The 26,328-nt window shown below is 46.1% G+C and overlaps 1 protein-coding gene across 11 annotated transcripts in view; it reads left to right on the top strand.

Moving 5' to 3' along the window:
- PPFIBP2 (PPFIA binding protein 2) overlaps positions 1-26,328 on the top strand; it is a 166,731-nt gene that overhangs the window by 18,906 nt on the left and 121,497 nt on the right. For 10 of the 11 annotated variants that reach the window (XM_024975822.2, XM_024975820.2, XM_024975819.2 and 7 more), the window contains exon 2: positions 14,171-14,264. In XM_024975822.2, the coding sequence (XP_024831590.1) occupies positions 14,201-14,264 (64 nt within the window). In that variant the 5' untranslated portion in view covers positions 14,171-14,200. The remainder of the gene's footprint in view (positions 1-14,170; positions 14,265-26,328) is intronic. The other variant, XM_024975813.2, reaches the window with a different exon arrangement.

The following is a 26,328-nucleotide window of genomic DNA, read 5'->3' as shown; positions in this document are numbered from 1 at the left end:
TTGAGCCCTGAGAGCTTCTCTGAGAAGGACCCTTCCCCCAGGTCCTTGCTTTCATTGTTGTTGTTCAGTCACTCAGTCGTGTCCGACTCTTTGTGACCCCATGGACTGCAGCACACCAGGCTCCCCTGTCCTTCACTATCTCCCAGGCCTTGCTCAAGTTCATATCCATTAAGTCGGTGATACCATCCAACCATCTCGTCCTCTGTCATCCGCTTCTCCTCCTGCCCTCAATCTTTCCCAGCATTAGGGTCTTTTCCAATGAGTTGGCCTTTCGCATCAGGTGGTCAAAGTATTGGAGCTTCAGTTTCAGCATCAGTCCTTCCAGTGAATATTCAGGGTTGATTTCCTTTAGGATTGACTGGTTTGATGATCTCCTTGCTGTCCGAGGGACTTTCAGGAGTCTTTTCCAGCACCATAATTCGAAAGCATCAATTCTTCGGTGCTAAGTCTTCTTTATGGTCCAACTCTTACAGGCATACATGACTACTGGAAAAACCATAGCTTTGACTATACGCACCTTTGTCAGCAAAATGATGTCTCTACTTTTTAATACACTCTCTAGGTTTGTCATAGCTTTTCTCCCAAGGAGCAAGTGTCTTTTAATTTCACGGCTGCAGTTACCATCTGCAGTGATTTTGGAGCCCAAGAAAATAAAATCTGTCACTGTTTCAATTGTTTCCCCATCTATTTGCCATGAAGTGATGGGACCATATGCCATGATCTTCGTTTTTTTAATGTTGAGTTTTAAGCCAGCTTTTTCATTCTCCTTTTTCACTCTCATCAAGAGGTTCTTTAGTTCCTCTTCGCTTTCTGCCATTTAGGGTGGTGTCATCTGCATATCTGAGGTTATTGATATTTCTCCCAGCATTCTTGATTCCAGCTTGTGCTTTATCCAGCCTGACATTTTGCATGATGTACTCTGCATATGAGTTAAATAAGCAGGATTGCAATATACAGTCTTGGTGTACTCCTTTCCTTGCTTCTGCATTATTGCTGGAGAAGAACAGGCAGCTTCTAGGTAGCTCCTGTCAGTGGTTCCCCGTGTCTGATGGATAAAGGCCAAGTTCTAAGGGTGAGATCCTGTGAGAGGCCCTTCACAGGCTAGTCCTGGGCTCATTTGCTGCCACTCTTTCCCAGTTGTTCTCTGGCCACATGGAGCTCTATGTATACCCACCTCTCCCCATACCTTGAGAGTATGCTCTTTAGTCTTGCAATGTATTTGCACCAATGCCTGCAGTCCACCTGGAGAAATCTCACTTCCTCCATGAAGCCTTCTAGGATTTCCCACATTGCACTGGTCCTTCCTTCCTCCTGCTGCTGCCCTGCTCTGACTCTGCTGAACTTCCCTCTCCCAGGAGCACACCTCCTGCTGTGTTGTTGCTTTGTGTGTCTGTCTGTCTTTCTCCCTGGAAATCCCCAGGGTCTCCATGGTGCCAGGCACCCAGGAGCTTCCACTTGGATGTTGATCAGCTTGAATGAATGGATGACAAGGTGAACCTCATTGTCCATAAGATGCTTAGGAAATGGCTGATTTTCGCAATTCCACTTTTCTGAAACTAATACAAACTTACTTGTTGAGCTAGTGACATCGGAGAATTGACATCTCACAGTTAATTGCCATCTGAACTTAATTTTAGAGAGGATGGGAATTTCAGGGAAATGATGTTTTTCTTTTCACAAAAGCATACCATGGCTGCTTTAAAATTAGACCATTAATTTATGAATTTCTGAAGTCTAAGCTGGCAAAAGACAAGATTTGTTAGCTTTGGCTCACAGATCCTAGATAGAGGCCAAATTCTACACGAAGCCTTCATAGTCTAATTGACATGGATGAGAGATGAAAGATTCGTGGTCTGGGGGAGAGAAATCACAGTCTTAAATTCACTATTTTTTTCCTCTCATAGCATCTACCACAGTGTTTCACTGATGAAAGGGGGGGAAATAGTATTTGTTAAATAGATAATCCAAAAGAAATAATATATTGATTTGCGAGGGGGTTGTACATTTTTATGAGAACTGTTTTCTGTCTGTCTTTTCTCAGGTAAGATACTGTCTTGTAACAGAGTTGGAGGCGGGCAATGGGCAGAGTCCCCATGAAGAATCACAGAGCAGTGATTAGTCTCATGTTTGTAGCGGTTTGAGCTCTTCTGGTTTGGACATGGAAACCAACTTGGCCATCTTCCAGCTCTTTAACTGCATTGAGCAAAGCAGCAGGTTAGGGCAGTATGGCTGGGAGAGCAGATGCGGACTTAGGTGAAAAACAGGACCTTGCGGGTAAACTTCAGCCGTGGGACCTTGGCGCTGTTTTAATATCTTTGTATCTCAGGTGCCTCTTTTGTTGGTGGGGCTGATAACTGCACTACATCCCTCACAGGATTCTATATTACCAAGAAGATTAAATGAGATAATGACGACAAAATCTATTTACAGGGGCTGTTGCCTCTGTAAGAGGGAGGGTGGAAACCCTCTGTGACCTTCGAGACAGGTGGCTTTTACAGCTAAATGGAGACTGCACTAGCGTGGTGGGAACTGCCATCATTTGATGGACGGTGGCTGGCCAGCTGTGGGGCTCACCACGGTCTCAGTTACATCTTCCAGTGGGGGAGATGTTTGTTGTCTGGTCTGGTCCTTCACATCCCAGCCTTGATGGGGACACCCTCAGACAGACTCTTCTGAGACTCGGCAGGAAGGAGAAGAACCTCCCATCCCGACTTCTCTGGGTGGCTGTAGTGAGGATATGGATGTACTTGTCGTAAGCACAGTGTTGAGGAGCAAACTGATGGGGGGCTTGGTGATGCTCTGCCCCCTGGACACTGTCCAGCTCCCCATCCCACTCCTCCCAAAAGCTCAGATTCCTGCCTCATCACCTGGTCTCCCAATTCCTCTCCTTGATGGAGCACCTGTATCCTTTGTCCTTTGAGATCTGCCCAAGCCATTCGTTGACAGGCTCACTTTAAGGCCCATGGCCTTGATCCCTGAGATTGTTGTGGCCTCTTTACACAATAATAAATCCTTGAATTGGGGGAAAAGACCAGCTTGGGGGCGGAAAGTCAAGAGCAGAAAATGGGAAGTGAGAACAGTCAGGCAGGTAAAGCAGAAGCAGTGAAGGAAACTCAATGTCGGCTCTCCCTGTCCCTTAGCCTGGATGTCTGCTGTGCTGTCTGGGTGTGAGCCCGACAACCTCGCACCTTCTCACACCCATTTCCCAACCAGGCCCCTTGCTCCTCCTTGTGGGTGGGGCTTGTGTCTCATGCTCCTGTCTTTGGGGTGGCGTTTCTCTGAAGAAGCCTGCCATTCCAAGGAAGAGAAGCATGCCAGTCCTGCATCTGGGGAACAGCTAAGCCGAGGGGAGTCAGACTCTGGTGTCTGGAGGTGAGGTTCAGTACCCGGTGCTGTTCGTTCCTTTCTTCAGAGAATAGTGTTCAGCTTTGGGACTGAATCCCCTATGACGCATTGGTGGAAGAGCTGTTTGGGATCATGCAGCCCTATTTAAAGGGCTGTGGTTTGGTGAGAAGGGTGAGTGCTTTTGGGGTAAATGCTAAGTGGAAGCATCTGGGTTCAGATGTGCCAAAGGAGGCTGTTGGAGGAGCAGTGACGTGACAGGAGCTGGGCAGGGCTTTAAATGGAAGGGCCAGAAAGCAAAAGGACTCCTTCCTGTGGGTTCAGCAGATCTGGGCTCCAGCACAGATATTCTTAGGGATCTTTTGGAACTCGCCCAACAGGGAGTGGCTGGGAATGCCCAGCGCACATAACTCACTAACCTGGTACAGCAGGAAAAAGACACCAGGCAAGAAATATTGCATCTGTCCATTGTTGCCAGCTTGCAACTCCAGCCTGCACCTAGGTTTTGGACCCTTCGGTGAGTCTGAGGGATCTTGGCACCCACTGGGCTCAGCTTAACTGTGTCACTAATCTGAACAGTCTGATCTGGGATGTTTAGGTGGGAATGAGAAGCCTTGTGTGTGAAAAACATTTCTGCAGCCAAAAGCTTTAAACAAATGCTTGGTATTAGAGTGACTGATACCATGATTAGATGAGGACAAGTTAAACATGCTTGTTCACCTTAAGTGGCATTCTTTTATTTTCTTCTGTGCAGTTTTTCTTAGGCTGTTTAAGCTTCTATTCACTGACAAAAGAAATCAAGGCTCCACCTCTTTGCTTTTATTAGACTCAGAAAGGCAGTCACCAATTCTGATGGTAGCTTTCTCAGTATCCAGGTCCCTCTACCCTGCTCTAACTCCTCTGGAGTGTTCTGACAGGATGTCTCTTTGTGTCTGCCTCCTCTGTCCTGGTGGAAAAATAATGGCCGTGGCCTCGTCCTTGGGTCCTGATACTGCGTAGGTGTCTGTGGGCCCTGCCATGGCCCTGCAGCCAGGTGTGATGCTTTTCTGCACCATCAGGCCCGTCACCTTGTGGACAAAGACCTCAAGGCTGGACAGGACCTCAGCTGGCCTCAGGGTCCCGTGTGCAGACTTGCCTGCCATCCCTGGAGCCTCTCAGCTTCCAGTCAAGACTGCTGCTGCTGCTGCTAAGTTGCTTCAGTCGTGTTCAACTCTGTGTGACCCCCATAGGCGGCACCCCACCAGGCTTCCCCGTCCCTGGGATTCTCCAGGCAAGAACACTGGAGTGGGTTGCCATTTCCTTCTCCAACGCATGAAAGTGAAAAGTGAAAGTGAAGTCACTCAGTCCTGTCAGACTCTTCTCGACCCTATGGACTGCAGCCTACCAGGCTCCTCTGTCCATGGGATTTTCCAGGCAAGAGTACTGGAGTAGGTTGCCATTGCCTTCTCCGCCAGTCAAGACTAGTGACCTTTATTCTTCCATTTTTTCTCTTCTGGAATGGGAATGTCTATCCTGTCCCTGTCCAGCTGTATTTTGGAAGGAGACAACTTGTTTCACTGATAGACAGAAAGGAATTTTGCTCCTGGTCAGCCTCCAGCTGCCTTCCTCAGACAAATGTGTGGTTCTCTTCATCCATCCAACAAGTGTAGCTGACTGGCTGCTATGGGCCAGGTGCTGGGCCCCACTCTGGGCTCAGAGACATGGCTCTGCCCACTAGGAGCTACTGCTCAGACAAAGGACCCCACATGGCTAGTGCTCTAGAGAGTTCTATGAGGGAGTGTGGCATGAGCAAGGAGAGGGGAACCGAGCCTGGGCAGTCACTTCTATCTGTGGGAAGAAGAGGATCCTGGAATCAGTGATGCTGGAATTGGGCCTTGAAAGAGGAGAGAGAATGGAGCAGGTGGGAAGGGGGTCTTGGCCAAAAACATTGCATCCTGAGCAAGCCTTAGAGTAAAGGCAGTGGGGGTAAAACCAGTTTGGCTGTTGTATCTAAGGAATTTTAACTGCTGTGGTTGTAAACTCTCACCCAGTTATATGCAAAGGGCTTCCACATGCATTGTCTCATGGAATGTCCACAATCCTACCACATGTATGTTTCCACCTACATTTTGTAATAGGGAAATAAGCTCAGTGTGCTAGGAACTTGTCCAAGGTCTGGCCCCTGATGGGAAAAAAGTGGCTTCAAACGGAAGCCTGGCTACAGAGCACACACTCGACTATCTCCTGGGTCCTTAACTCCCTCTCTGGGTGGTTTCCTGGGTGACAGGAAGCAGGTGAATTATTGTACAAGAGCTGAGGTACTATGGTTAGATTTGTGCAAGACCCAATGTGGAGGATGAGTTGGGCATGGGTTTTCCTGCAGGCAGGAAAACCAGCCAGGAAGCCATTGCAGCCATTCTGATGGGAGACGATGGGGCCTGAAGCCAGACAGATGAGGATGAGAGGACAGATCAGAGAGTGGGTGAGGAAGGAGACTTTACTGGGCACGGTGACCAACTGGATGTGGGTGAGGGACAGGAAGGCTAGGGCTGACCCCTGGGTTTCTAGCTTGGAGACTGTGGTGGCATCACTGAGGTGGTTTGGGGAAGACCCTATGTATTGGGGCCTGCTGAGTGTGAGGCCAAGAAGGAGGGAGGTGGGTGTCAGGTGTGGGGAAAGTGGTGGGCCACCTGCTGCCACTCCTCCTCCAAGCCCCCACAACCTTCCAGGCTTTAGTTTCCTGCTGTTTTATGTTTGTTGTTCAGTTGCTAAGTCGTGTCCGACTCTTTGCAACCCCCTGGACTATAGTCTGCCAGGCTCAGCTGTCCATGGGATTTCCCAGGCCAGGAGGGGGGATGCTCTCAGGGGCCCAGTCACAAGGAAGGCTTGCAGGGAGATGGCTGTGCCGAGCTGCTCTCAGCCTTTTCCTGCAAGATCAAAGATGGGGTGATCACATTTAGGTGAGCAGGTTAAGCATGGTGCATTTTGTAAGCCTGTAAGGCCTGTGCTTGCCCAGCTTCAAGACCAAAGAAAGAGCCCAGAGTCAATAATAGAGATACAAACATGAGTAGTTTAACAGAATTGCTTACATGTCTGAAGCAAGGTCCTGGAGCGACTCCCTACCCTGTACAGCAGACAGCAGGCAGGACATGGTGGCAGTCTTTGCTCCCGGGAGAAAGAGATTACTAATTATAGGGGGAATTGATGTCAGGTGGGCTCATTAGTTACCGGGAAACCACTAGAGGGACACGCCCCTCACCAGCCCTTTGATACACTATCATTACCTGGGGCAAGTATGCAGGAAGGTCAGTCATGTACTTAAGATAAGGGTGAAGCAAGCACTGGTTGGGCAGAGGATGTACAGAGAGCAAGAGAACAGCCATCTCAAGTGACCTGACTGTACACAGGGTTTTCTGGAAGAGTTGGCTCAAAGAGAAGATGGAAAGTTAACCAGCATGGGCATAAAAGCTGGAAAGCTCCTGGATTCAGACAGTTAATGCTTAGAATCTGCCTGCTAATGGTAAGACATTGGTTGGGATGGGGCTGAGGTTTGCCATGGTGTATGATGGACACGTAGAGCTGCAGCTGAGTAGGTTGAATCAATTTGGTAAGAATCATAATTCTACCCTGGCTGGTGGTGGGACCCTGAAACTCTCCACAAGCAGTTGAGTGCCCGGTTGGGAGCTGTGTTTGCATTCCATCAACTTTGGTCAGTCTCAGGATCACCTGAGCCTCTTGCGCCATTAACTCTCCAGGTGCTTCTAACACGAAGGTTTGAGGAGCGTTGAGTCAGTGAGCCTGCAGTGCAGGGCGAGTGGAGAGGCTGTCTGGAGGCAGGGCAGTCAGTCAGGCTCTTGCCATCCAGGGTGTGGTAAGGCCGGGGCAGGTGAGGTTGTGGAGCAGGTGAGGTCACCCCCAGCGAGTCGCTGGAGAGAAGATGGCCTCTGGGCTGACTCAGCAGCACGTGGCACCCCTGGTTTTGTCCTCGGCTGCTAACTTTTCACATGGTTTATGCTGCACCCCTGTCTCAGTTCTCCTGGCTGTTCCTCCTCCGTCCCTTTCATTGATTCTCCTCCCTGACAGCACATTTGGAGTGTTTCAAAGAGTCCTGGAGCCTCTTTTTTTTTTTTTGTCTTACACTATTTTTTAAGTTACTTCCTGTGGTTGTTCAAATACTGCCTTTATGCAAACGGTTCCCAGAATATCTCCAGTCTAGATTTCTCCAAATATCTTGAATTTCCAAATGGCTACTGTACTCAGCATCTCTCTCTAGGTGTCCCTGGGCATCTTAAACTGAATATTTCCAAAACCAACCTCCTAATTTCACACCCTTCCCACCCCACCCTCTCCAGCATTGTTGCTCCCACAGTTCTCCCCACTCTCCCAGAAGCTCAGGGCAAAAGCCTGGGGTTTCACTTTCTCCTGCCCACACCCAGCCTATCAGTAGAGCTTACAAGCTTTGTCCTCAACATATATTAAGGATCAGAACATCTACCACAAGCATTCTGGTCCAAGCTACCTTTATCTCTTGCCTAGTTTTCTTGTGTTCACTGCTGCACCCCTCCCCACTTCTTCACCCCGCTACCCCCAGTTCAAGCAGCAGCCAAAATAATCCTTTTAAAAGGTAAGTTAGACCCTCCTGTGCTCAAAGCCCTCTACTAGGTGGGTTCCTGCCTCAAAGGAAAAGTGGAAGGAAGGGAGGAAAAATGGGGCGAATCCTCAGACACTTTGCTTTATCTGTCTGTAAAGGGGGAGAATAATTCCTAAGTGGCACGTGGGGATTAACTGAGAGAATGTTGGATAAACTCTCAGCAGGCAGCTACAGACACTTGCCTGATATACAGCAGCTACAAGGAGAAATGAGTGCCCAGTAAGCAATCAAATCTCGGCTCTGTGCCAGGCACACCACACACGTTCTCTCTTGTAGTCCTTCTGATTGGTTTTTTTATCACTACTATATATATGCGCAATGTGAAGGCTCAAATAATTGTATACGATTTGTTAAAGTGGCCATCTCCCCATCTGCACACCCCTATTGCTCTTCCTGAGATGGAGCCACTTCAAACTCTTAGTATTTTTATCCATGATACTAGAAAAAATGCTTGTTCTGCTACTTTATTCTTTTTTCAGTTGTCATTATCTGGTGACTTCTGAATTCCCACCCTGGAAGATGAATCAGCTGTCCCTCCAGTCTTGCTGCCATCACTCACAAGCACTTTTCCATCCCCACATCCGTCAGTGCCATTTCTGTTAAATCCATGTATATGCGGTGTTTTGGTGCAAGGACTAATGTTATTTTTGGTTTTCTCGGAGTTCTTTTGTCATTGCTTGGTTTGCATTTTCTTATCATGGAATTAAATTCTTCAACTTTATAAATTTCTTAAGCTGTTTCGATGCATTAGCTAGTCCGTTAATTTCTTATTACTGAAGAAGTCTTTCAGAGCTTTTGGAAGCCCTCCCGCATGGACCCACTGCCCTTTCCTGCTTGCTGCATAGCTATTGCCCTGGCATCTCCCTTGTGTCCCTTATCACATTCTCCATGTCCTTGTGGGCTTATGTCTTTCAAAATAAATTCCTCTACTATTGTTTCAGTGGTAGCTAAATTAGATGTTTGACTTCAATCTCCTGTGTTTTTCTGAGCTCTGTCTCTTGTTTACTTTTGCCCATAACAATGGTGTCAGTTTTATACTGATTTTATAGATGAGACAGTTGAGGCTCAGAGAAGTTAAGTAATCTGCCTAAAGGCCCACAGTCGTCATGCAGCAGAGCCCAGGTTTTAACTCAAGACTGTCAGGCTATAAACCCTACGTTCTTTCTTATTTGTCCTTTAAAAAAGAACCTTAATCTTGGTTGATATGGGATATGATAGAAAATGTAGGCACTGCCATCAGCTGTCTTTGTATATCATCCTCCGTCTTTATTGTTGTTATTTTTTAATGCTAAAAATGGCTTCTTGCTCTATTATCCCAAAGATAGAAGTTTCCCATATACTTTTAAGAAGCTGTCTCCTCAGCTTAGGAATAAAAACAGATATTCCTTTAAATGACCATTTGAAGAGCCAGCCGCTGTGGTTTATGGATGACCAGTAAATTGTGGGGAAAGTCTCCGGTTTGTGGCAACAAACCACAAAGTATGTGGTGATACTTCTTTACCACCTGTTGGCCGCTGAGGGCCGGAGAGGTCTGAGATGGATCTGAGTTCAGTGGTGGTGGGTTCTTGGCTGAGGGTTCCTCCCCGGGTCTTGCTTTGTACAGGAATGCTGGGGCGCGTCTGTCTGCTGCTGTGAGGAGTCAGCAGACGCTGGAGGGACCAGGACTGGAGACCTATTCCTGATTCCTCCAGCCAGGACACTCTGAGCCTGCCCAAAACACTTGGCATCTCTAACCACCTTTACTAAATGGAATGGCAGCTTGCATTCAGCCTGGATGGAGACAAGTTAAGATTTACTTGCTCAAGCCTTACCTTAGTCAGCTGTTCCTGCCTACTTCTGATCCTCCTTTGCTGAACACAAAGGTAGTTAATACCGTATCTAAGTAACTGCCTTAGAGGCCACCAGGCGTTGGGTGGCTAATTGTGGCTCATTTTCTAAATGTCACCTAACCCTGCCCCTTATTCAAGTTCAAAGTGCCAAACAGCCCTCTGTGTGGTGCAGATCACTTGACTCTGGTACCTATCACAGCTGGACTCACAGCTGCACGGTGGTTTCCTCCCTGGCTGGTAGCAGAGGGGAGGGTCTGTTGAGGGGAGCCCAACATCAGGCACCATGACAGGTAGGAGGATGACAGCATCTAGAGAGGCCTGTGGGAGAAGAGAAGGATGCATGAGCAATGGACCACACCTTTCCTTAAACAACATTCCTTACCTTATCTCTGCAGCTCGGTGTGAGCCAGTTTCTTGGTGTGAGAAGACTGCCAGCTCGTCAGGGTCAAATGCAGGGCTCTGTTAATAGTCCAAGTGTCCAGAGAGAAAACAGCTTTTGGCCAGTTTAGCTACTGTCAGTAGACAGTAGATGGTGTTAAGAGCACCATGTCCTCCTCTGCCTGCACCTCTCTTTCCTGGGCTTGTGGCGGTGCCTTCAAGTCCTCAGGGCACACCATCAGTTCCTCTGCCTGAGTGGCTGCCACAGCCTGCTCTCACGGGTGACGAACACGATTTCACTTCCCCTCCCCACCACCTGCTTGGGGGCTGTCCTGGATCCTGCTCTCTTTCCCAGCCCTGGGGTTGCTGCCTTTCCCGGTGCACCCTCATCACCTTGCTTCTCTGAGGAGTCATCCTCGCAGGCAGCTGCTGGTGCTCTGTGCACTTAACCTCCACATCCCCGACGAACCCAGGTTCCTGGGGAGGTGCTGTGTCACTGTGGGGGTGAACAGACACACTGAGTTCAGCTGGATGACACGTTTGCTTCTGAGACCCCCAATTCCTTGAGAGCAGGGACTGTCCCAGGGTGCGTTACTGATGGGGAGCTCCAAACTGGTGAGGGGAGAAAATGGCTGAGGCTGCCAGAAAGGGAATGGTTGGCAAACGGAATCATGGCTTCCCTGTTCAATCAGAGTGTCCGTGTTCACAGATGGGCCTGGAGACGTCACTCCTGTGGTGTGTTTGGCCCTTCAGCGGTTCCCCCGGTACCTCACACCACTGACTCCTCACGGGCTGGCAGAGCCTGTTCTCCCTGCATCCTGCCATCACCTTAGACCCAGTACTGAGCTCATCAGTTGCCCAAAGCAGGTTCCGGCTCCTGAGCACTCCCAGTCTTACTGGCCCAGGTTCTGGACCGTAAAGATGATACACCTTTGACTCATGTTTCACTTGTTGCCAGCTCCCACGGGTCCACCCAACTTGCCATCTGCCAAGTACACACTCATCCTTAGGCAGAGGGCCTGTGGGTCGTTTTTATGGCCCTTCTGTTGCAGGTGTCCTAAAGGGCTCGGCACTTTCTAACTGATCTCTCACCTTGCACCCCAGGACTAAGACCCCCAGTGGAGCCAGTCTACTGAAATACAAGGTCCTTCTCTTAAAAAAATCTCTATCAAGTTTACACCTGAGGCCACTTGAGCTGCCCAGCACGCATCCAGGTCCCTGATGCTGTGGGTGTGATTCCCAAGCTGCTCTTGTTGAATTGCCCGAGTCACGCTTACGTAAATCCCGTGGAGGGCTTTGACTCACAGTGAGCAGCTGGGTGCTCCTGTATAATCTTGCCGACCGTTTTGACGTTTGCCACCTATATCTTGTCTTTACACGCTTCCTTCCCTTTCACACACTGCCCCTCTCTGCCTGGAATCACCCTTATCTGCTGAGAAAGTTCCTCCTCAGCCCTTATGGGCCAGGGAAACTACATGCCAGCCTCTATCAGCATACCTCACATTGCATCCTAATTATTCCTAATTCTGTCTTCTCCACTACACTGCGTGGTCTGAGGGAATAGGGTTGAGGTCTGATTCATCAATGTCCCCTCCACACCAGTGCCCAGCACAGCAGGGTTTAAGCAGTGTTGCCCATACAGCTCTATCATTTATTCACAACTATTTACTCTTAAGTTTCCTTGGGCCAGTCACTCTGCTGGGCACACAGCGGTGAACAAAGCAGACAGGGTCGCCAGCTTCCAGGCAGAGGGTTTGCAAGGCCAGTCAGCGAGGAAGCATAGATGGACGAGACACTTTGGAACTGCTGTGCTGCCAAGGGGCTGCTTCAGATGCAGGTGTGCAAGGAAGGCGTCTCTGAGAAGAGACTTCAGAGCTGAGGCCTGAAGGATGAGGCTGGATCAGCCGTGCAGAGACCCGGGAAGGTGATCTCAGGGCAGAGGAATGGTAGGTGCAGTTTCAGGGGAGGCAGAGGGGCTCGGAGTGCTGGGGGAGTGGACAGGGCCTGAGGCTGCCAAAGCAGGGAGGTCAGAGGGGCAGGCCTTGTGGGGTTGTCCCGGCCAGATACTGCCGAGCTGCTTCTGCAGGTCATGGTATGGACTTTGGATTTCTTCCTGGGAGTGGTTGGGGAGGCCTTGGAGGGTAGGATGGGTTTCACTCTTGTACTGTCTGTATGGCTAAGCAGGTGAAGGTGCTGAAACCGGCCCTCTTCTTTCCTCCCCTTTTCCTGCTGCCTCTTCTCCAACCCCCACCCCCCAGCCTCACTTCCACTCAGACCCTGAGACCTACACTCGTGTGTGCTCTGAGCCACCTGGCTGCTCCTTGCTGCAGCCTGCCTGGCTCCTGCCATGGCTCCAAGGTGCCAGGGAGGCTCCCACCTCCTCCACGAGCCCCCATTCTCACTCCCCTGAGCTGACTGCACCCTGGTTCTTGCATTTCTGTCCCTTTTTGGCCTTTGCCCCTGTGACTCAGAGCCCTCCCCCTCCCCCCTCCAACTTGCTTACCTTGCTTTGCTGTGCCTACCTCCCCCACAGGGCCAGCCTCTTGGACATACCTAGGTTCCCCCTCCCTAAACCTGACCCACTTTAAAGTCCCTCATCCTGTGAACTATCCTGGCACAAATATGTCATTTAAAAATGGCTGTTTATTGGAACTTCCCTGGTGGCTCAATGTTTATTGAGCCCTTACTACATGGAAGGCCTGCATTTTTAATGAAATGTTAATTACTCATTTAACTGTGACATCAACTCTATGAGTTTGGTACTGTCATCCTCCCCACTTTACAGAAAAGGATACTGAGGTTCAGAGATCACACAGGAAATGGCAGAGGCAGCTTTGAACCCAGAGTATTTGACTGTTTCTGCCTGGTGCCATTCAGCATGGTTCTTTGTGGTCTGGACATCCTTATCCACACCCTCTCCAAACCACTTGCCTATGGTTGCTCACGTTCCTCTCTTCACTCTGAAGATGTAACTCTGTGGGGGAAAGGAGCAACAGATCTCGTGTTGCCTGACCTGCTCTATCCACCCTTGGATCTGGGAGCCCTGCCTCTGTTCTCCACAGCACTTATGCCCATTGGGCACACATGTGGGCTCTGCTGAATGAGCAGACAAACAATAGCACCTGCCTCCAGTTTACAGATGCGAATTAAATCTCAGAATTACAACTGCTCTTGTAAGTCTCTGCCTGACACCCAGGGAGAGGGTGGGAAGTAAGAAAAATGAGACGAGGCTGCAGGAAGACAGTCTAGCTTAAAGACCTTGCTGAGAGGCAGAGTTGTCTGGAGATGGAACCAATTGCCACCTCTCTCATTAGAAGGGAGGCCCAGCATCAGGGAAATGGCTAGACAGTGTATTTTTGGAGAAATTCTTCCGTGCTGAGAAGATGGGATTCTGCGCCTTGAATGGTCCTGGGTGGAGTAGGAAGGACTAAAATGGTAAGGGACTGTGCTCTCCCCCAACAGTGTGCCTGAAACCTTCCTAGACGGGGCCCACTGGCCCACGTGAGAAGTGAAAGTGGGAGCTGAGGCCTCTCAGCCTGGATCATACCTGCCCTAGGAGAGCACCTCAGTAGTGGGACAGATGCAGGTATAAGACCACAAATGCCTGCTGTGACCCAGGGCTGCAGGGCACGTCCCGATGGAGTCCTCGCTAGCTGTGTGCGATCTGCAGCCCTAGGGGAGCCTCGAGCCTTCCCCGGGGTGGCTGCAGCTTCTGGAGCTGGGACTGTGATGATGGTGGCAGTGGTAATCGCCACCTCGCTGCCACAGGTGACCCTGGAGAGCCCCAGTGGCTTTTCGTGACAGAAACAAGTGGGATCACCTGCTAAAGATTCATGGAGTACCCATGCTGGAAGGTGGCAGAAACCCACTGTGGGCTACTCAGATTCCTATGAGAGTGCAGTTACCGTGGTGGAATGAGAGGGCTCAGTGGTCTTGGGTATGTAACATGAAATACTCTAATTTTTCCTTTGTGCTGTGTTTGAATCTTCAGTAGAAGGAGACAAAGGAGAGAAAAGGACTCATGGCTTCTGACGCCAGTCACGTGCTAGAAGCTGCCCTGGAGCAGATGGACGGAATCATCGCAGGTATGCTCAGGGGTCCTGGCGACCTCCGCACTGAGAAACCATTTTCCTCTCACTGGACTTCTCTTTTGGGTGCAGAGACAAGGCCCCTGTTGGATTTCTTTTGCGCTGTCTTTCAACAGTGCAAACTCAGACTCTTTGATAGCTGGTAAGGGTCTAGGTCTCTGCTGAGACTGCGGCTGTGCCGTATATTAGCACGTGAATAACTGTCCCACTTTGGATCCTGGCTGCAACAGGTGCAGTGGCACTGATTTTATCATGAAGTTTTCACAGTACGGCATGGTTTCAGTCAAGCTGAAACTTGCAATATTGCAGACTTTGCCCTCTAACACCGGTGTCGTTTCCCTTCCCTGGCTGGTCTCCAGTATGTCTGTCAGGAAGTGGTTTTGTATTGATTCACTTAATCACCTGAAGAATGTTCTTTATGCCATATTATTGCAACTGTTTGGCTTCATGTTTGTGTGAACCAGTTAGGAACATTCTCTTGAAAAGATCCAGCAAAGCTGTTTAATTGGAAAGGACTGCCATGGGCTGTTTGGGCTGATTAACTCCTTTTTGGGGGACAACTGAAGCCCGTACTGATTGGAACGAGCCTGTCATTGGAAATTTTTCTCTGCAGGTCACAGGCCTTCTTTCTGTCCTTACTTGATACAAGTCAGTGACCTTATTTGCTGACTGGGCATTTCTTTGGGACTTTGCTCCTTGTTGTGTGGAGCTATGGCTGCAGGAGTCATGTTTGGGCTGAGTGTGACTAGAACCCAGGGCGTGCACAGGGCACCTGACATTGCCCGGTGTCTGTCCTTCCATCCTGCAGAGAGACACCCGAGGCACTGGGGGTCCTGGGTGTTTGCGCCTGGGGCAGAGGAGGTAGGTATTCCATGCCTTGAAACTTCTGCATGTTGTGGTGCACAGATGACGTGTTCCAGCTGTCATCTGTCAGGCTCTTAATTTCTCAGTGAACAGAAAGGGTCCTCAGGACGCCGACCAACATCCGGGTTTTCAGAGACTCTGGAGATTGGGATGTCTTGCTCCAGGTTAGGGTCCCGGAAGCCCTATTGAGAGGAGATGAACAACAGTGTGGGTTTCCTGGCAGTCTTTTCAGAGAGTCTCCCCCGGAAGTTTCCAGGGTCTCCTGTGCATCGAGATCATAGTCACAGAATCAGACTAGCTCAGGTGGTCAGCACTGCCGAGCCCCCAGCCCAGGGGCAAGAAGGAGACTGTGAGAGCCCCTGGAGTAGGCGGAGCTCTTAGACAGCTGGGACAGGTGAGTGGGACACCTCCTAAAGAAGGCAGCCTGTGTGGGGTCACTTCCTCCTGCCTCTGAAGTTCCCCACGCAGACACCCCTGAAATGACAAAGCGTCTGGCACGGTCCCCTCCGTCTGTGAGCGAGGACTGTGGGTCTGAATACTTGGGGCCTTGGCTTGGTCAGGGACCTGCGGTGGGTGTGGTTCCTGGAGCAGAACCAGGAACTCCCCTCCTGTTCCCTTCCAGCATTGTGTGCTCCCTCCTTCTCCTGTTTCCTTAGGCCTCCACCCTGGCAGACTCCTTCTGGAAGGGCTCCCTGGGCGTCTCTGGAACAGATACAAGAGTTTTGCTGAGAGGTGGTCTAAAACATTCCAAGGAGTTCTTTGGTTGGAGGAACACCTGTAGCCAGACTGCTTGTTTCAAAACCTAGCTGTGCATCAAGTTACCTGCATGATATGTTCTTCAGCTTCCTCATATTTAAAATGGGTATAATAATAGAACCCACCTAAGAAGGTTGCTGTGCTTATACATGTAAGGGCTTAACACAGAGCCTGCCATATAGTAAGCACTGGATGGCATCACCGACTCGATGGACATGAGTTTGAGTGAACTCCGGGAGTTGGTGATGGACAGGGAGGCCTGGCGTGCTGCGATTCATGGGGTCGCAAAGAGTCGGACACGACTGAGCGACTGAACTGATAAAGTGTCAGCTCTTGATAAATTGAGTTCTCATGTATTCAGGTCCTTATTTCACCCATTTGCATGCTGTGGTTTTCATTGTCTAGCTAAGGCTTGTGCATGCCTCTTAGGCTCGCCTGGGGTCTACAAGATTAACGCAGAGTCTCTGAGTGGGCTCTGCTCTGCTCTGCTCTTGCCGCCTTGTCTTCCACAGAGCAGTGGAGGAATCAGGTCACACCACTCTCCCCACAACTCTTCAGTGGCTTCGCATTTCAGGATAAGCATCTGAAGTCCCCATTATAAGCAGCAGTGCTGTATGCGCTTGGCCTTTGGCTGCCTGTGTGGCTGCACCTCCCACACCTCCCATCTGCTTGTCTTGCTTTAGCATAGGCTGTCTCAGGGCCTATGTGCTTGCTGTCCCTCTGCTGGAATGTTCTCCAAGTACACTGAGGTCAGGTCTCTGCTGAAATGTCACCATGCAGAGGCCTTCCCTGACACTCTCTCATGTAGCGTCCCTACATCCCTCCCCCCATCCTCGCATCCTGTTTTTATTTCTTTATAGAACTTACTACCATCTGACCCATTAGGTTCATATTCATCTGTTTATTATCTGCCTCCTGCACCAGGATGTAAGCTCTGTGGCAGCAGAGGCTTTGCTGGTGCATCTCCAGGGCAACACAGAACATGTGCTTAATAGATGTTTGGGTCCCATGTGTATTTGATTTACTTCTGTGAATAAGCTCCCCTTTTCATTTATTAGGTGGCAGTTACTGGTTTCTGTACCTATCCCCTGTCTGTCTGCATGCTGAACTTCATTGATTATTTTCTCTCTTGTGTCTTTGGCTCATTCTTGGGGAATAATAAATCACTAATTTTTTTTTTTTTTTTTGAAGACTCTGTGGTTAGCATGTCCTGTGAGCCATCTCTTAAGCAGTAATTGGCTCACCCAGACATTTGACAGGAGCTATTTGGCAGATAATTCAACACTGAGGTTATTAGCGAGTATCTGGAGGGCATATGTTCTATGCCATTTGCGATGAAAAGAATAATAATTACTGAATGCTTTTGTATGGGATACTTTTCCTCAAGATTATTAAAGCCATCCTCATTTTCAAGTTGACTGGGCCAAAGAGCTTAGGGATTTTTGTGGTTATTAATGTAAACTGCAGTTAGACTGTTGGAGTTTGAATCCCAGCTCAGCCACTTATTACTGGCTGTGGAGTCTTTGCGCAAATTGCTTGATCCCCTTGAGCCTCAGTTTCCTCATAGTGTATAGACCTTGGTAATAACAGTGCCATCTCATGTTATTGGGAGGATTAAATTAAGGTAAAGAAGGCACTCAGAATAGTGCCTGTTACCTAGTGAGTGCTCACCAGCTCTAAATTACCTTGGTTTTGTTGATACGACTACTGACAGTATTTTTGCCACCCGAGCTATAGTGCTGGTAAATGACGGAACTAAGATTTGAGTCCAGGCTATCTGAGATCCAGATGTCTTCCTGGCTCATTTCACTCCTGGGTTCATCTCATGGTGATGTGCAGCAGAGCCCCTGGGGTTCTGCAGGGCTGTCTAGGGAGTTCACTAGGAGGAGGGTCCAGTCCTGTCCTTGTCCCCAGTCTGTTGGTCACACTGGCTTTGCTCTCTTCCCTTCTACATTCAACTTCCAAGTAAGAGCTTGTTTGCTTGAGCATAGAGCAGCTAGAAGGAAGCTGAAGACTGTGGCACCAACATCATGAATCACAGATTCTGTAGGGGTTGTGTCTTTGTGTGAACATTTATATTGTCCTTTCTTTATTTCTATTCTCTCACTAATTTGAAGTCGAAGGGTGTCAAGTACTACTTCTAGCTGGTAAAGGACTCAAACCACTGCATCCTCTCACTTTATGAAAACACAGTTATGCTTATCTTAGTGAAGAAGTTTTTATGGGCTTCCTGCGTGCCCTAAATAGCAAGCATTTATGTAGGCTATTAGCCTATTGAATTCTGAGATCTCTATGATGAGAAAGGCAGTGCTACACAACTGCAAGACCCTTGACACCTTACAGCATCTCAGGGAGATACCTGTGCTGTAACTCAAACTCAATGCTGTATTTTTGTACCTGATAAATCCTTTAATGTAACACATTTGAACCACATGAAAAATCAGATTTCTGCTGTAAGTGACCCATTCCCTAGTCTTGACAATCTTTAAAAAAAAAACTGGTGTGGGAGGCTCATGGCTAAAATATTTACTTTTAATTCCACTAGTGTTATTAACTATACCATTTGTATTTTGCTTGTTTCACAAGATTATTATTTCTTGTATTACCAAGTATATGACTGAGCCTTCAACGGAAATGATGACTAGACTTGAAGCAGTTGATCAAATGTATAGTTTGATATATGATCAATGATTGTAATAGTGTAACTCTAGAAGGCAATGGCACCCCACTCTAGTACTCTTGCCTGGAAAATCCCATGGACGGAAGAGCCTGGTAGGTTTCAGTCCATGGGGTCACTAAGAATTGGACACGACTGAGCATCTTCACTTTTCACTTTCATGCATTGGAGAAGGAAATGGCAACCCACTCCAGTGTTCTTGCCTGGAGAATCCCAGAGATGGGGGAGCCTCATGGGCTTCCATCTATGGGGTCGCACAGAGTCTGACACGACTGAAGTGACTTAGCAGCAGCAACATGTAGAAACAAATGGATTCCTACTCAAATGGACACAATTTCCTTCAGTAATGATTATTAATGATTATAACACTGTATAACCAGAACTTCCCCTTATTAATTACTGTACAGTATGACAGGCTACTCTTCACTTTCCAAAACTCTTTCCAAAAGAGTTTCCAGAAGAGTATACTTAGGGCATGTGATATCAATGTGTATATAATTAAGCCTTTAATGCAAAAAAAAAAAGTGCCCTCTTCTTGTGACCAATGTAAACAGTACAGATGGTGCAAGAGATGATCACTCGCAGAAGCAACCAGGCCAGGAGAACTCAGAGGACATCCTGATACACAAGTGCCCAAAACGCCCCTGCAGAGGCAAGCATGGTGACCCCCATCATCGGCAGGCATTCGTCTGCTCTGGAGACATGAGACAAAGAAATGCCTTCTAAGCAGAAGTAGGAAATGAAGCAGAAACATGAAGTGAAAACAGCTGAATTCTTGAAATCTGAAGGGGTGTATCCCGAATGTGATTGTATTTAATTAGGACCCAAGAATTTTATACCAGAAAGTTAGGACAAGGTGACTTAGAAAACCCAGAACCTTTGTCCAAATGAGTTGTTTCTAATACAAAAGACCAGTATTATAAGTTCCAGTAAGATGTTAACCTTTGATCTGGTCTTCCTCTTGATTAGTCCCTGTGATTCAGCCTACAAATAATACCATAATTGAATTACAGTGTTGATGATTGAAATTGAACGCTATGCTGCTTAATTGCATCCCTGTGGATGACCCTGAGCAACAACCACATACACTAATTTTGTGTAGGGCTTCATCTGTGGGCTAATGGGGTCAGTGGCTGCTCCAGGAGGCTGTGTGTGTGTGTATATGACCAGAGAACCCCTGGTCAGGACACAGAGGGCCACTTATTTCTCTTCACTGTGCGGGAGGTTACTCATGGGGTTATCTACAAGCTATACCCATCGATGGAGAACAGTTAAAAGGAATCTGTTTAATGACAGTTGAACAAAGAGGTTGTTCTGTCTGGGCCTTTCTTCCAACTGTTTCTTTTTTAAAGATTTTTTTGATATGGACCTTTTTCTTTTTTTAAAGTATTATTGAATTTGTTACAATATTGCTTCTGTTTTGTGTTTTGGGTTTTTGGCCTCAAGGCATGTGAGGTCTCAGCTCCCCAGGACTGGAAACTGTACCCCTTGCACTGGAAGAAGTCTTAACCACTAGACCAGCGAAATCCCTCTGCCAACTCTGATTAGTGTCCATTTTTTGGTTTTTTTGTTTGTTTTCAAGATTGTGTGAGGGCAGAGAAAGTTCTAATCAAGACTGGAATTATTCATGTGGGCCCATGAATGACTTTAGCTGTGGCATTCAAGGCTGATGATGCACCCACAGTCTGAACAGTTAGTTGGCCTTATATCCAGCCTCTCCAAGGCCAATCAGTGTGGAGTGGTCATCAGTAACAAAGCCACCTGTTTTCCAGTCAGGACTCAAGTTGAGAGTCCACTACTTTGACACTGACCCAAGGAGAGTCGGCAGAATTTTGGAGGTGTCTAGCGGGCTGACACACGCAAAAGGCTGCCCTTTGCGTAAAGAGGTTGAGATGGCCCACAGTGGGGCCGGGAGCCCTGTTGAACAGCTACATTCTGTTTTTTACCCTTGCTGGCAGAGCCCACATCTCCAGCCTCCTTTTCTATTCTCTTAAAGTGTGTGAGTAAATTTGGAATTATCATTTGTTCATTAAATATTTGCTTATAGTTTAAATTATAGGAACTGACCTGCAAAACCATCTGGACCTTGTATTTCCTCATGTCTTTTCTTAATGGTTAGGGATAGTCAGGGTTTAATTTTTTTCTCTATTGAGTTCTGACATGCTGTATTTTTCTAGATATTTGTGTATTTTACCAGTATTTTCCATTTTGTAAGCATATGGTTGCTTATTGTGTTTTATCTTTTTAAGATCTGCTACACTTGTTATATCTGTATTTATTCCTAGTATTGCTTATTTGTTTACCTTCTCTTTATTTTTTGATCAGTCTTTCCAGAGAGTATTTTTTAATGACTGTTTTTTTTTTTTAAGTTATCTAATAGTTTTTTTTTTTTTTTTTTAAACTTTACAATATTGTATTGGTTCTGCCATATATCGAAATGTATCCGCCACAGGCATACACGTGTTCCCCATCCTGAACCCTCCTCCCTCCTCCCTCCCCATACCATCCCTCTGGGTCATCCCAGTGCACCAGCCCCAAGCATCCAGTATCGTGCATCGAACCTGGACTGGCGACTCGTTTCATATATGATATTATACATATTTCAATGCCATTCTCCCAAATCATCTCACCCTCTCCCTCTCCCACAGAGTCCAAAAGACTGTTCTATACATCAGTGTCTCTTTTGCTGTCTCGTATACAGGGTTATTGTTACCATCTTTCTAAATTCCATATATATGTGTTAGTATACTGTATTGGTATTTTTCTTTCTGGCTTACTTCACTCTGTATAATAGGCTCCAGTTTCATCCACCTCATTAGAACTGATTCAAATGTATTCTTTTTAATGGCTGAGTAATATTCCATTGTGTATATGTACCACAGCTTTCTTATCCATTCATCTGCTGATGGACATCTAGGTTGCTTCCATGTCCTGGCTATTATAAACAGTGCTGCGATGAACATTGGGGTACACGTGTCTCTTTCCCTTCTGGTTTCCTCAGTGTGTATGCCCAGCAGTGGGATTGCTGGATCATAAGGCAGTTCTATTTCCAGTTTTTTAAGGAATCTCCACACTGTTCTCCATAGTGGCTGTACTAGTTTGCATTCCCACCAACAGTGTAAGAGGGTTCCCTTTTCTCCACACCCTCTCCAGCATTTATTGCTTGTAGACTTTTAGATCGCAGCCATTCTGGCTGGCGTGAAATGGTACCTCATAGTGGTTTTGATTTGCGTTTCTCTGATAATGAGTGATGTTGAGCCTCTTTTCATGTGTTTGTTAGCCATCTGTATGTCTTCTTTGGAGAAATGTCTATTTAGTTCTTTGGCCCATTTTTTGATTGGGTCATTTATTTTTCTGGAGTTGAGCTGTAGGAGTTGCTTGTATATTTTTGAGATTAGTTGTTTGTAATGACTGTTTTCAAAGAATTATTTTTCCTGATCAGTCCCCATAGTAGGTGTGTATATTATTTATTCTATAAATAGATAAATGTGTATATGTATTAGCTCAGGTTCTTCACAGAAACAGAACCAATAGGGTGTGTGTGTGTATGTATGTATGTGGAGAGAGACAGAGCAAGAGACAGAGAGAAAGAGACATTTATTTTAAGGAATTGGCTCACATGAATGTGGAAGTTGGCAAGTTCAAAGTCTGCAGGGTAAGCCAGCAGCCTGGAAGGCCAGGAAAGAGCCAGTTTTGCAGTTCAAGTCCAAAGACCATCTGCTGGCAAATCTCCACTTCTTCCAGAGAAGTCAGTTTTTTTTTTTTCTATTAAGATCTTCCACTAATTGGGTGAGGCCCACCCATGTTATGGAGGACAGTCTGCTTTGTCAAAGTCTACTGATTTAAATGTTAATCTTACTGAAAAACATATCTTCACAGAAACATCTAGAATAATATTTGACTAAATATCTGAGTATTGTGACCTAGCCAGATCGACACATACAACTAACTATGCTTATATATATATAGACATTATGTATTTATGCTTTATATATGTACATACTTAACTTCTTTGAATATATATTCTTTATCATTTTCTGTTCTTACTTGAATCTATCTGTTCAGCTTAACAAATCAATAATATATAATATTATGTATTTAAAATTGACTAACTTAATTGTAGTGGTTAAAGCGGTTTCTGATCCTTTTTGGAATTTATTGATTCTTGCTTTGTCACTTTGACTAGAACATTGCCTGTTTCTGTTTTGTAAATAAGTTTATTTGTATCATTATTTTAGATTCCACATTTAAGTGATATATGGTTTTTGTCTTTCTCCTTCTGAACTTCACTTAGTGTGATAATCTTTAAGTCCATCCACGTTGCTGTAAATGGCGTTATTTCATTCTTTTCTGTGACTGAGTGATATTCCATTCTGTGTGTGTGTGTGTGTGTGTGTAGAAAATCTTCTTTATCCATTCTTTCGTCTGTTGATGGACACTTAGGTTGCTTCCATGTCTTAGCTATTGCAGATAGTGCTGCTGTGAACATTGAGGTGCCTGTATCTTTTCAAGTTACAGTTTTCATCCTTTCCAGGTATATGCCCAATAATAGGATTGCTGGATCATGTGGTAACTCTATTTTTAGTTTCTCCGTGCTGTTCTTCACAAGGGCCCCACCAATTTACATTCCTACTAACAGCACAGCAGAATTCTTTTTTCTCCACACCCTCTCCAAAATTTATATTTGTTGACTTTTGGATGATGGCCATTCTGACAGTTGTGAGATGATATCTCAAGTAGTTTTGATCTGCATTTCTCTAATAATTAGTGATGATATTGTGCATCTTTTCATGTGCCTGTTGGCCATCTGTATGTCTTATGGATAAAAGGCTAGGTCTTTTGCCCTTTTTGGAATGGGTTGTTGCTTTTTTGTTGTTGAGTTGCATAAGCTGTTTGTATATTTTGGAAATTAATCCGTTTCAGCAGTGTCATTTGCAAATATATTCTCCTGTTCTTTAGGTTGTCTTTTTGTTGATGGTTTCCTCTGTTATGTGAAAGCTTAAGTTGATTAGGTCTCATTTGTTTATCAACTATTTTATTTTTTTATTTCTGCACTTCTCTTTCTTCACTTCTCCTACCCTTCTTTTAATGTTTGAAAACATAGAATTGTTTATGTGTGTTCATATTCCAGCATCAAGGCCAAGATCAGTGGGTGATTTTTTCTGGTGATAGGCTGAGGGTATTGCCCTTTGCTTCCTGGCCTTATGCAAAGGTCTCCCATTTGACCTCTCCCTTTGCTCTGGCCCTACACTTTGTCTCCTGTCTCCTCAAGCGGCCCATTCAAGCCCAGGTGTGCCAGGAACATCAGCTCAAATGCTCTTTTTCTCCTGAGCTACTGAGCTCTGGAAATTTCCTTCAGTTCAGTTGCTTTAAAAAGTATATGTATTTGTGTTTTTTAATTTTAGGGTGTCCTTTGGGATTTTTCTGAGTACAACTAGTCTGTCATGACCTGCCCTATTGTAGCTGTAATACCATCACCTTCCTTGGTTCACAACCCCTTCCTCCATCTTCAAAGCCAGCGGTGGCAGGGCGAGTCCTCATGTCACATCTCTCTGACCTATTCTTCTGCTTCCCTTTTCTAAGAGCTCATATGATTAAAAATCCAGGATAGTATCTCCATCTCATGATTCTTAATCACATGTGTAGAGTCCCTTCTGCTATATTAGGTAACAAACACACCCATACTTTCCAGGGGTGGGATGTGGACATCTTTGGGAAGGTCATTATTCTACCACAAAGGTAATAACGAACATCCCTTAAATGTTGTAAATCAACCATACTTAAATAAAAAATTTAAAAAGAATGCCATCCATTTATTCCCCTGCTTATTTGGTTCCGATTAAGGAACAAAGGAGTCAGATAGAAAGAGATCAAAGTATCAGCTTTATCATTAGTTTAATTGACTAGGAACCTTAACTTGACCTGAAGCCACAGTCAAGATCTTGAATCCACTCATCCTACACCCTTCCTTGAATTGAATGTAATCCCAAACTTCTAACTTCCATCTTGCTGGGGGTGGAGCTGGTCTCAGAAAGCTTCCTTGGAAGATAATGCCTGCATATGGGGACAGGCATCTCTAGGGGAGAATTCCATCTTTCAGTTCTGTCATCAGAAGGGGTATTCCTCTGTTGAGGAAAAGCTGAGTGAGGGGAGATAGGTGAAACCATTCTCTCCTCCCACAGAAATATGGAGACTGGAATAGTACCCATAATAGCAATTCTTGATTTTTGCTGAGACTTTCTGGATGGCCTAGTCTATGGTCATTTTTGAAAAAAGGCTTTATATGTGCTTGAACACAATGTACCGTCTCCAGTGTTTAGCACATAGTTCTTTATATGTCTTTTGCTGTATCACCACTATAGTTTTTAATTTTGGGTCTGCTCGATCTGTCATTTCCCAAGGGAGAGGGTCTTTTTAATACACTGTGGGATTTGGTTTGTAAATTTGTATTTAGGATTTGATATGTAGGGCTTCCCTGGTGGCTCAGACAGTAAAAAATCTGCCTGCAATGTGGGAGATCCAAGGGAGAGGGTCATTTTTATACACTGTGAGGTTTAGTCTATAAATTTCTGTTTAGGATTTGATATGTAAGTTCATCAGTGAGAAGGCTTGTAATTTGCCTTTGTAAATTGTTTAGTGACAGGGGTCACCATTCACATTCTGGTTTATAAGTTGTACTGGCAGCTATCCTTACTGAAGCCGTTTGGAACAGTCCCTCTTTTTCTATACTGAACACAAGAATTAGATGAGAATCATTCACTTCATGAACACTGGCTAGAGCTAACTTGTAAAAGTATGTGGCCTGGTATTTTCGCTGTGGGAACTTATCAAATTATGGTTCAACTTTTTATAGGTTTGTTCAAATGTTTTTTTTAATCATTTTATCCAGAGATTGTGTGTATATGTGATTAGTCTTAATTTTTTTTTTGCTCAAAAGTACCTACATCAATGCACTCTCCTCTTTCACCATCATCAAGATGCTCTTCAATTCCTCTTCGTTTTGTGTCATTAGAGTTTGATTATCTGTATATTCGAGGTTGTTGATATTTCTCCTGGCAATCTTGATTCCAACTGGTGATTTATCCAGCTCAGCATTTCACATGATGTGTGTATATAAGTTAAATAAGCAGGGTGACAATATAAAGCTTTATCATACTCTTTGCCAATTTTGAACCAGTCTGTTGTTCCATATCCAGTTCTTCTGTTGCTTCTTGACTCACATACAGGTTTCTCAGGAGACATGAAGGTGGTCTGGTACTCCCATCTCTTTAAGAATTTTCATGATTTGAGAGAAGAGCATTGAAACATATACATTACCATATGTAAAACAGATAGCCAGTGGGAGTTTATTGTAAGATGCAGGGAACCCAAAGCTGGTGCTTTGTGATAACCTAGTGGGTAGGATGGGGAGGGAGATGGAAGTAGGTTTGAGAGGAAGGGGATATATGTATACCTATGGCCAATTCATGTTGATGACACAAATGACATGAATGTGATGGTATGACAAAAACATCATCATATTGGTAAGGCATTTCAGTTCAGTTGCTCAGTTGTGTCCAACTCTTTGCAACCACATGAACTGTAGCATGCCAGGCTTTCTTGTCCATCACCAACTCCTGGAGCCTACACAAACTCATGTCCACCATCAGTGATGCCATCCAACCATCTCATCCTCTGTCTTCCACTTCTCCTCCCACCTTCAATCTTTGCCAGCATCAGGATCTTTTCCAGTGAGTCAGTTCTTTGCATCGGGTGGCCAAAGTA

Source organism: Bos taurus, chromosome 15 (assembly GCF_002263795.3).
Source record: "Bos taurus isolate L1 Dominette 01449 registration number 42190680 breed Hereford chromosome 15, ARS-UCD2.0, whole genome shotgun sequence".
NCBI classification, from domain to species: Eukaryota; Metazoa; Chordata; class Mammalia; order Artiodactyla; family Bovidae; genus Bos; species Bos taurus.
Note: the sequence above shows the minus strand (reverse complement) of the source record. Positions and strands in the feature narration are given on the sequence as shown.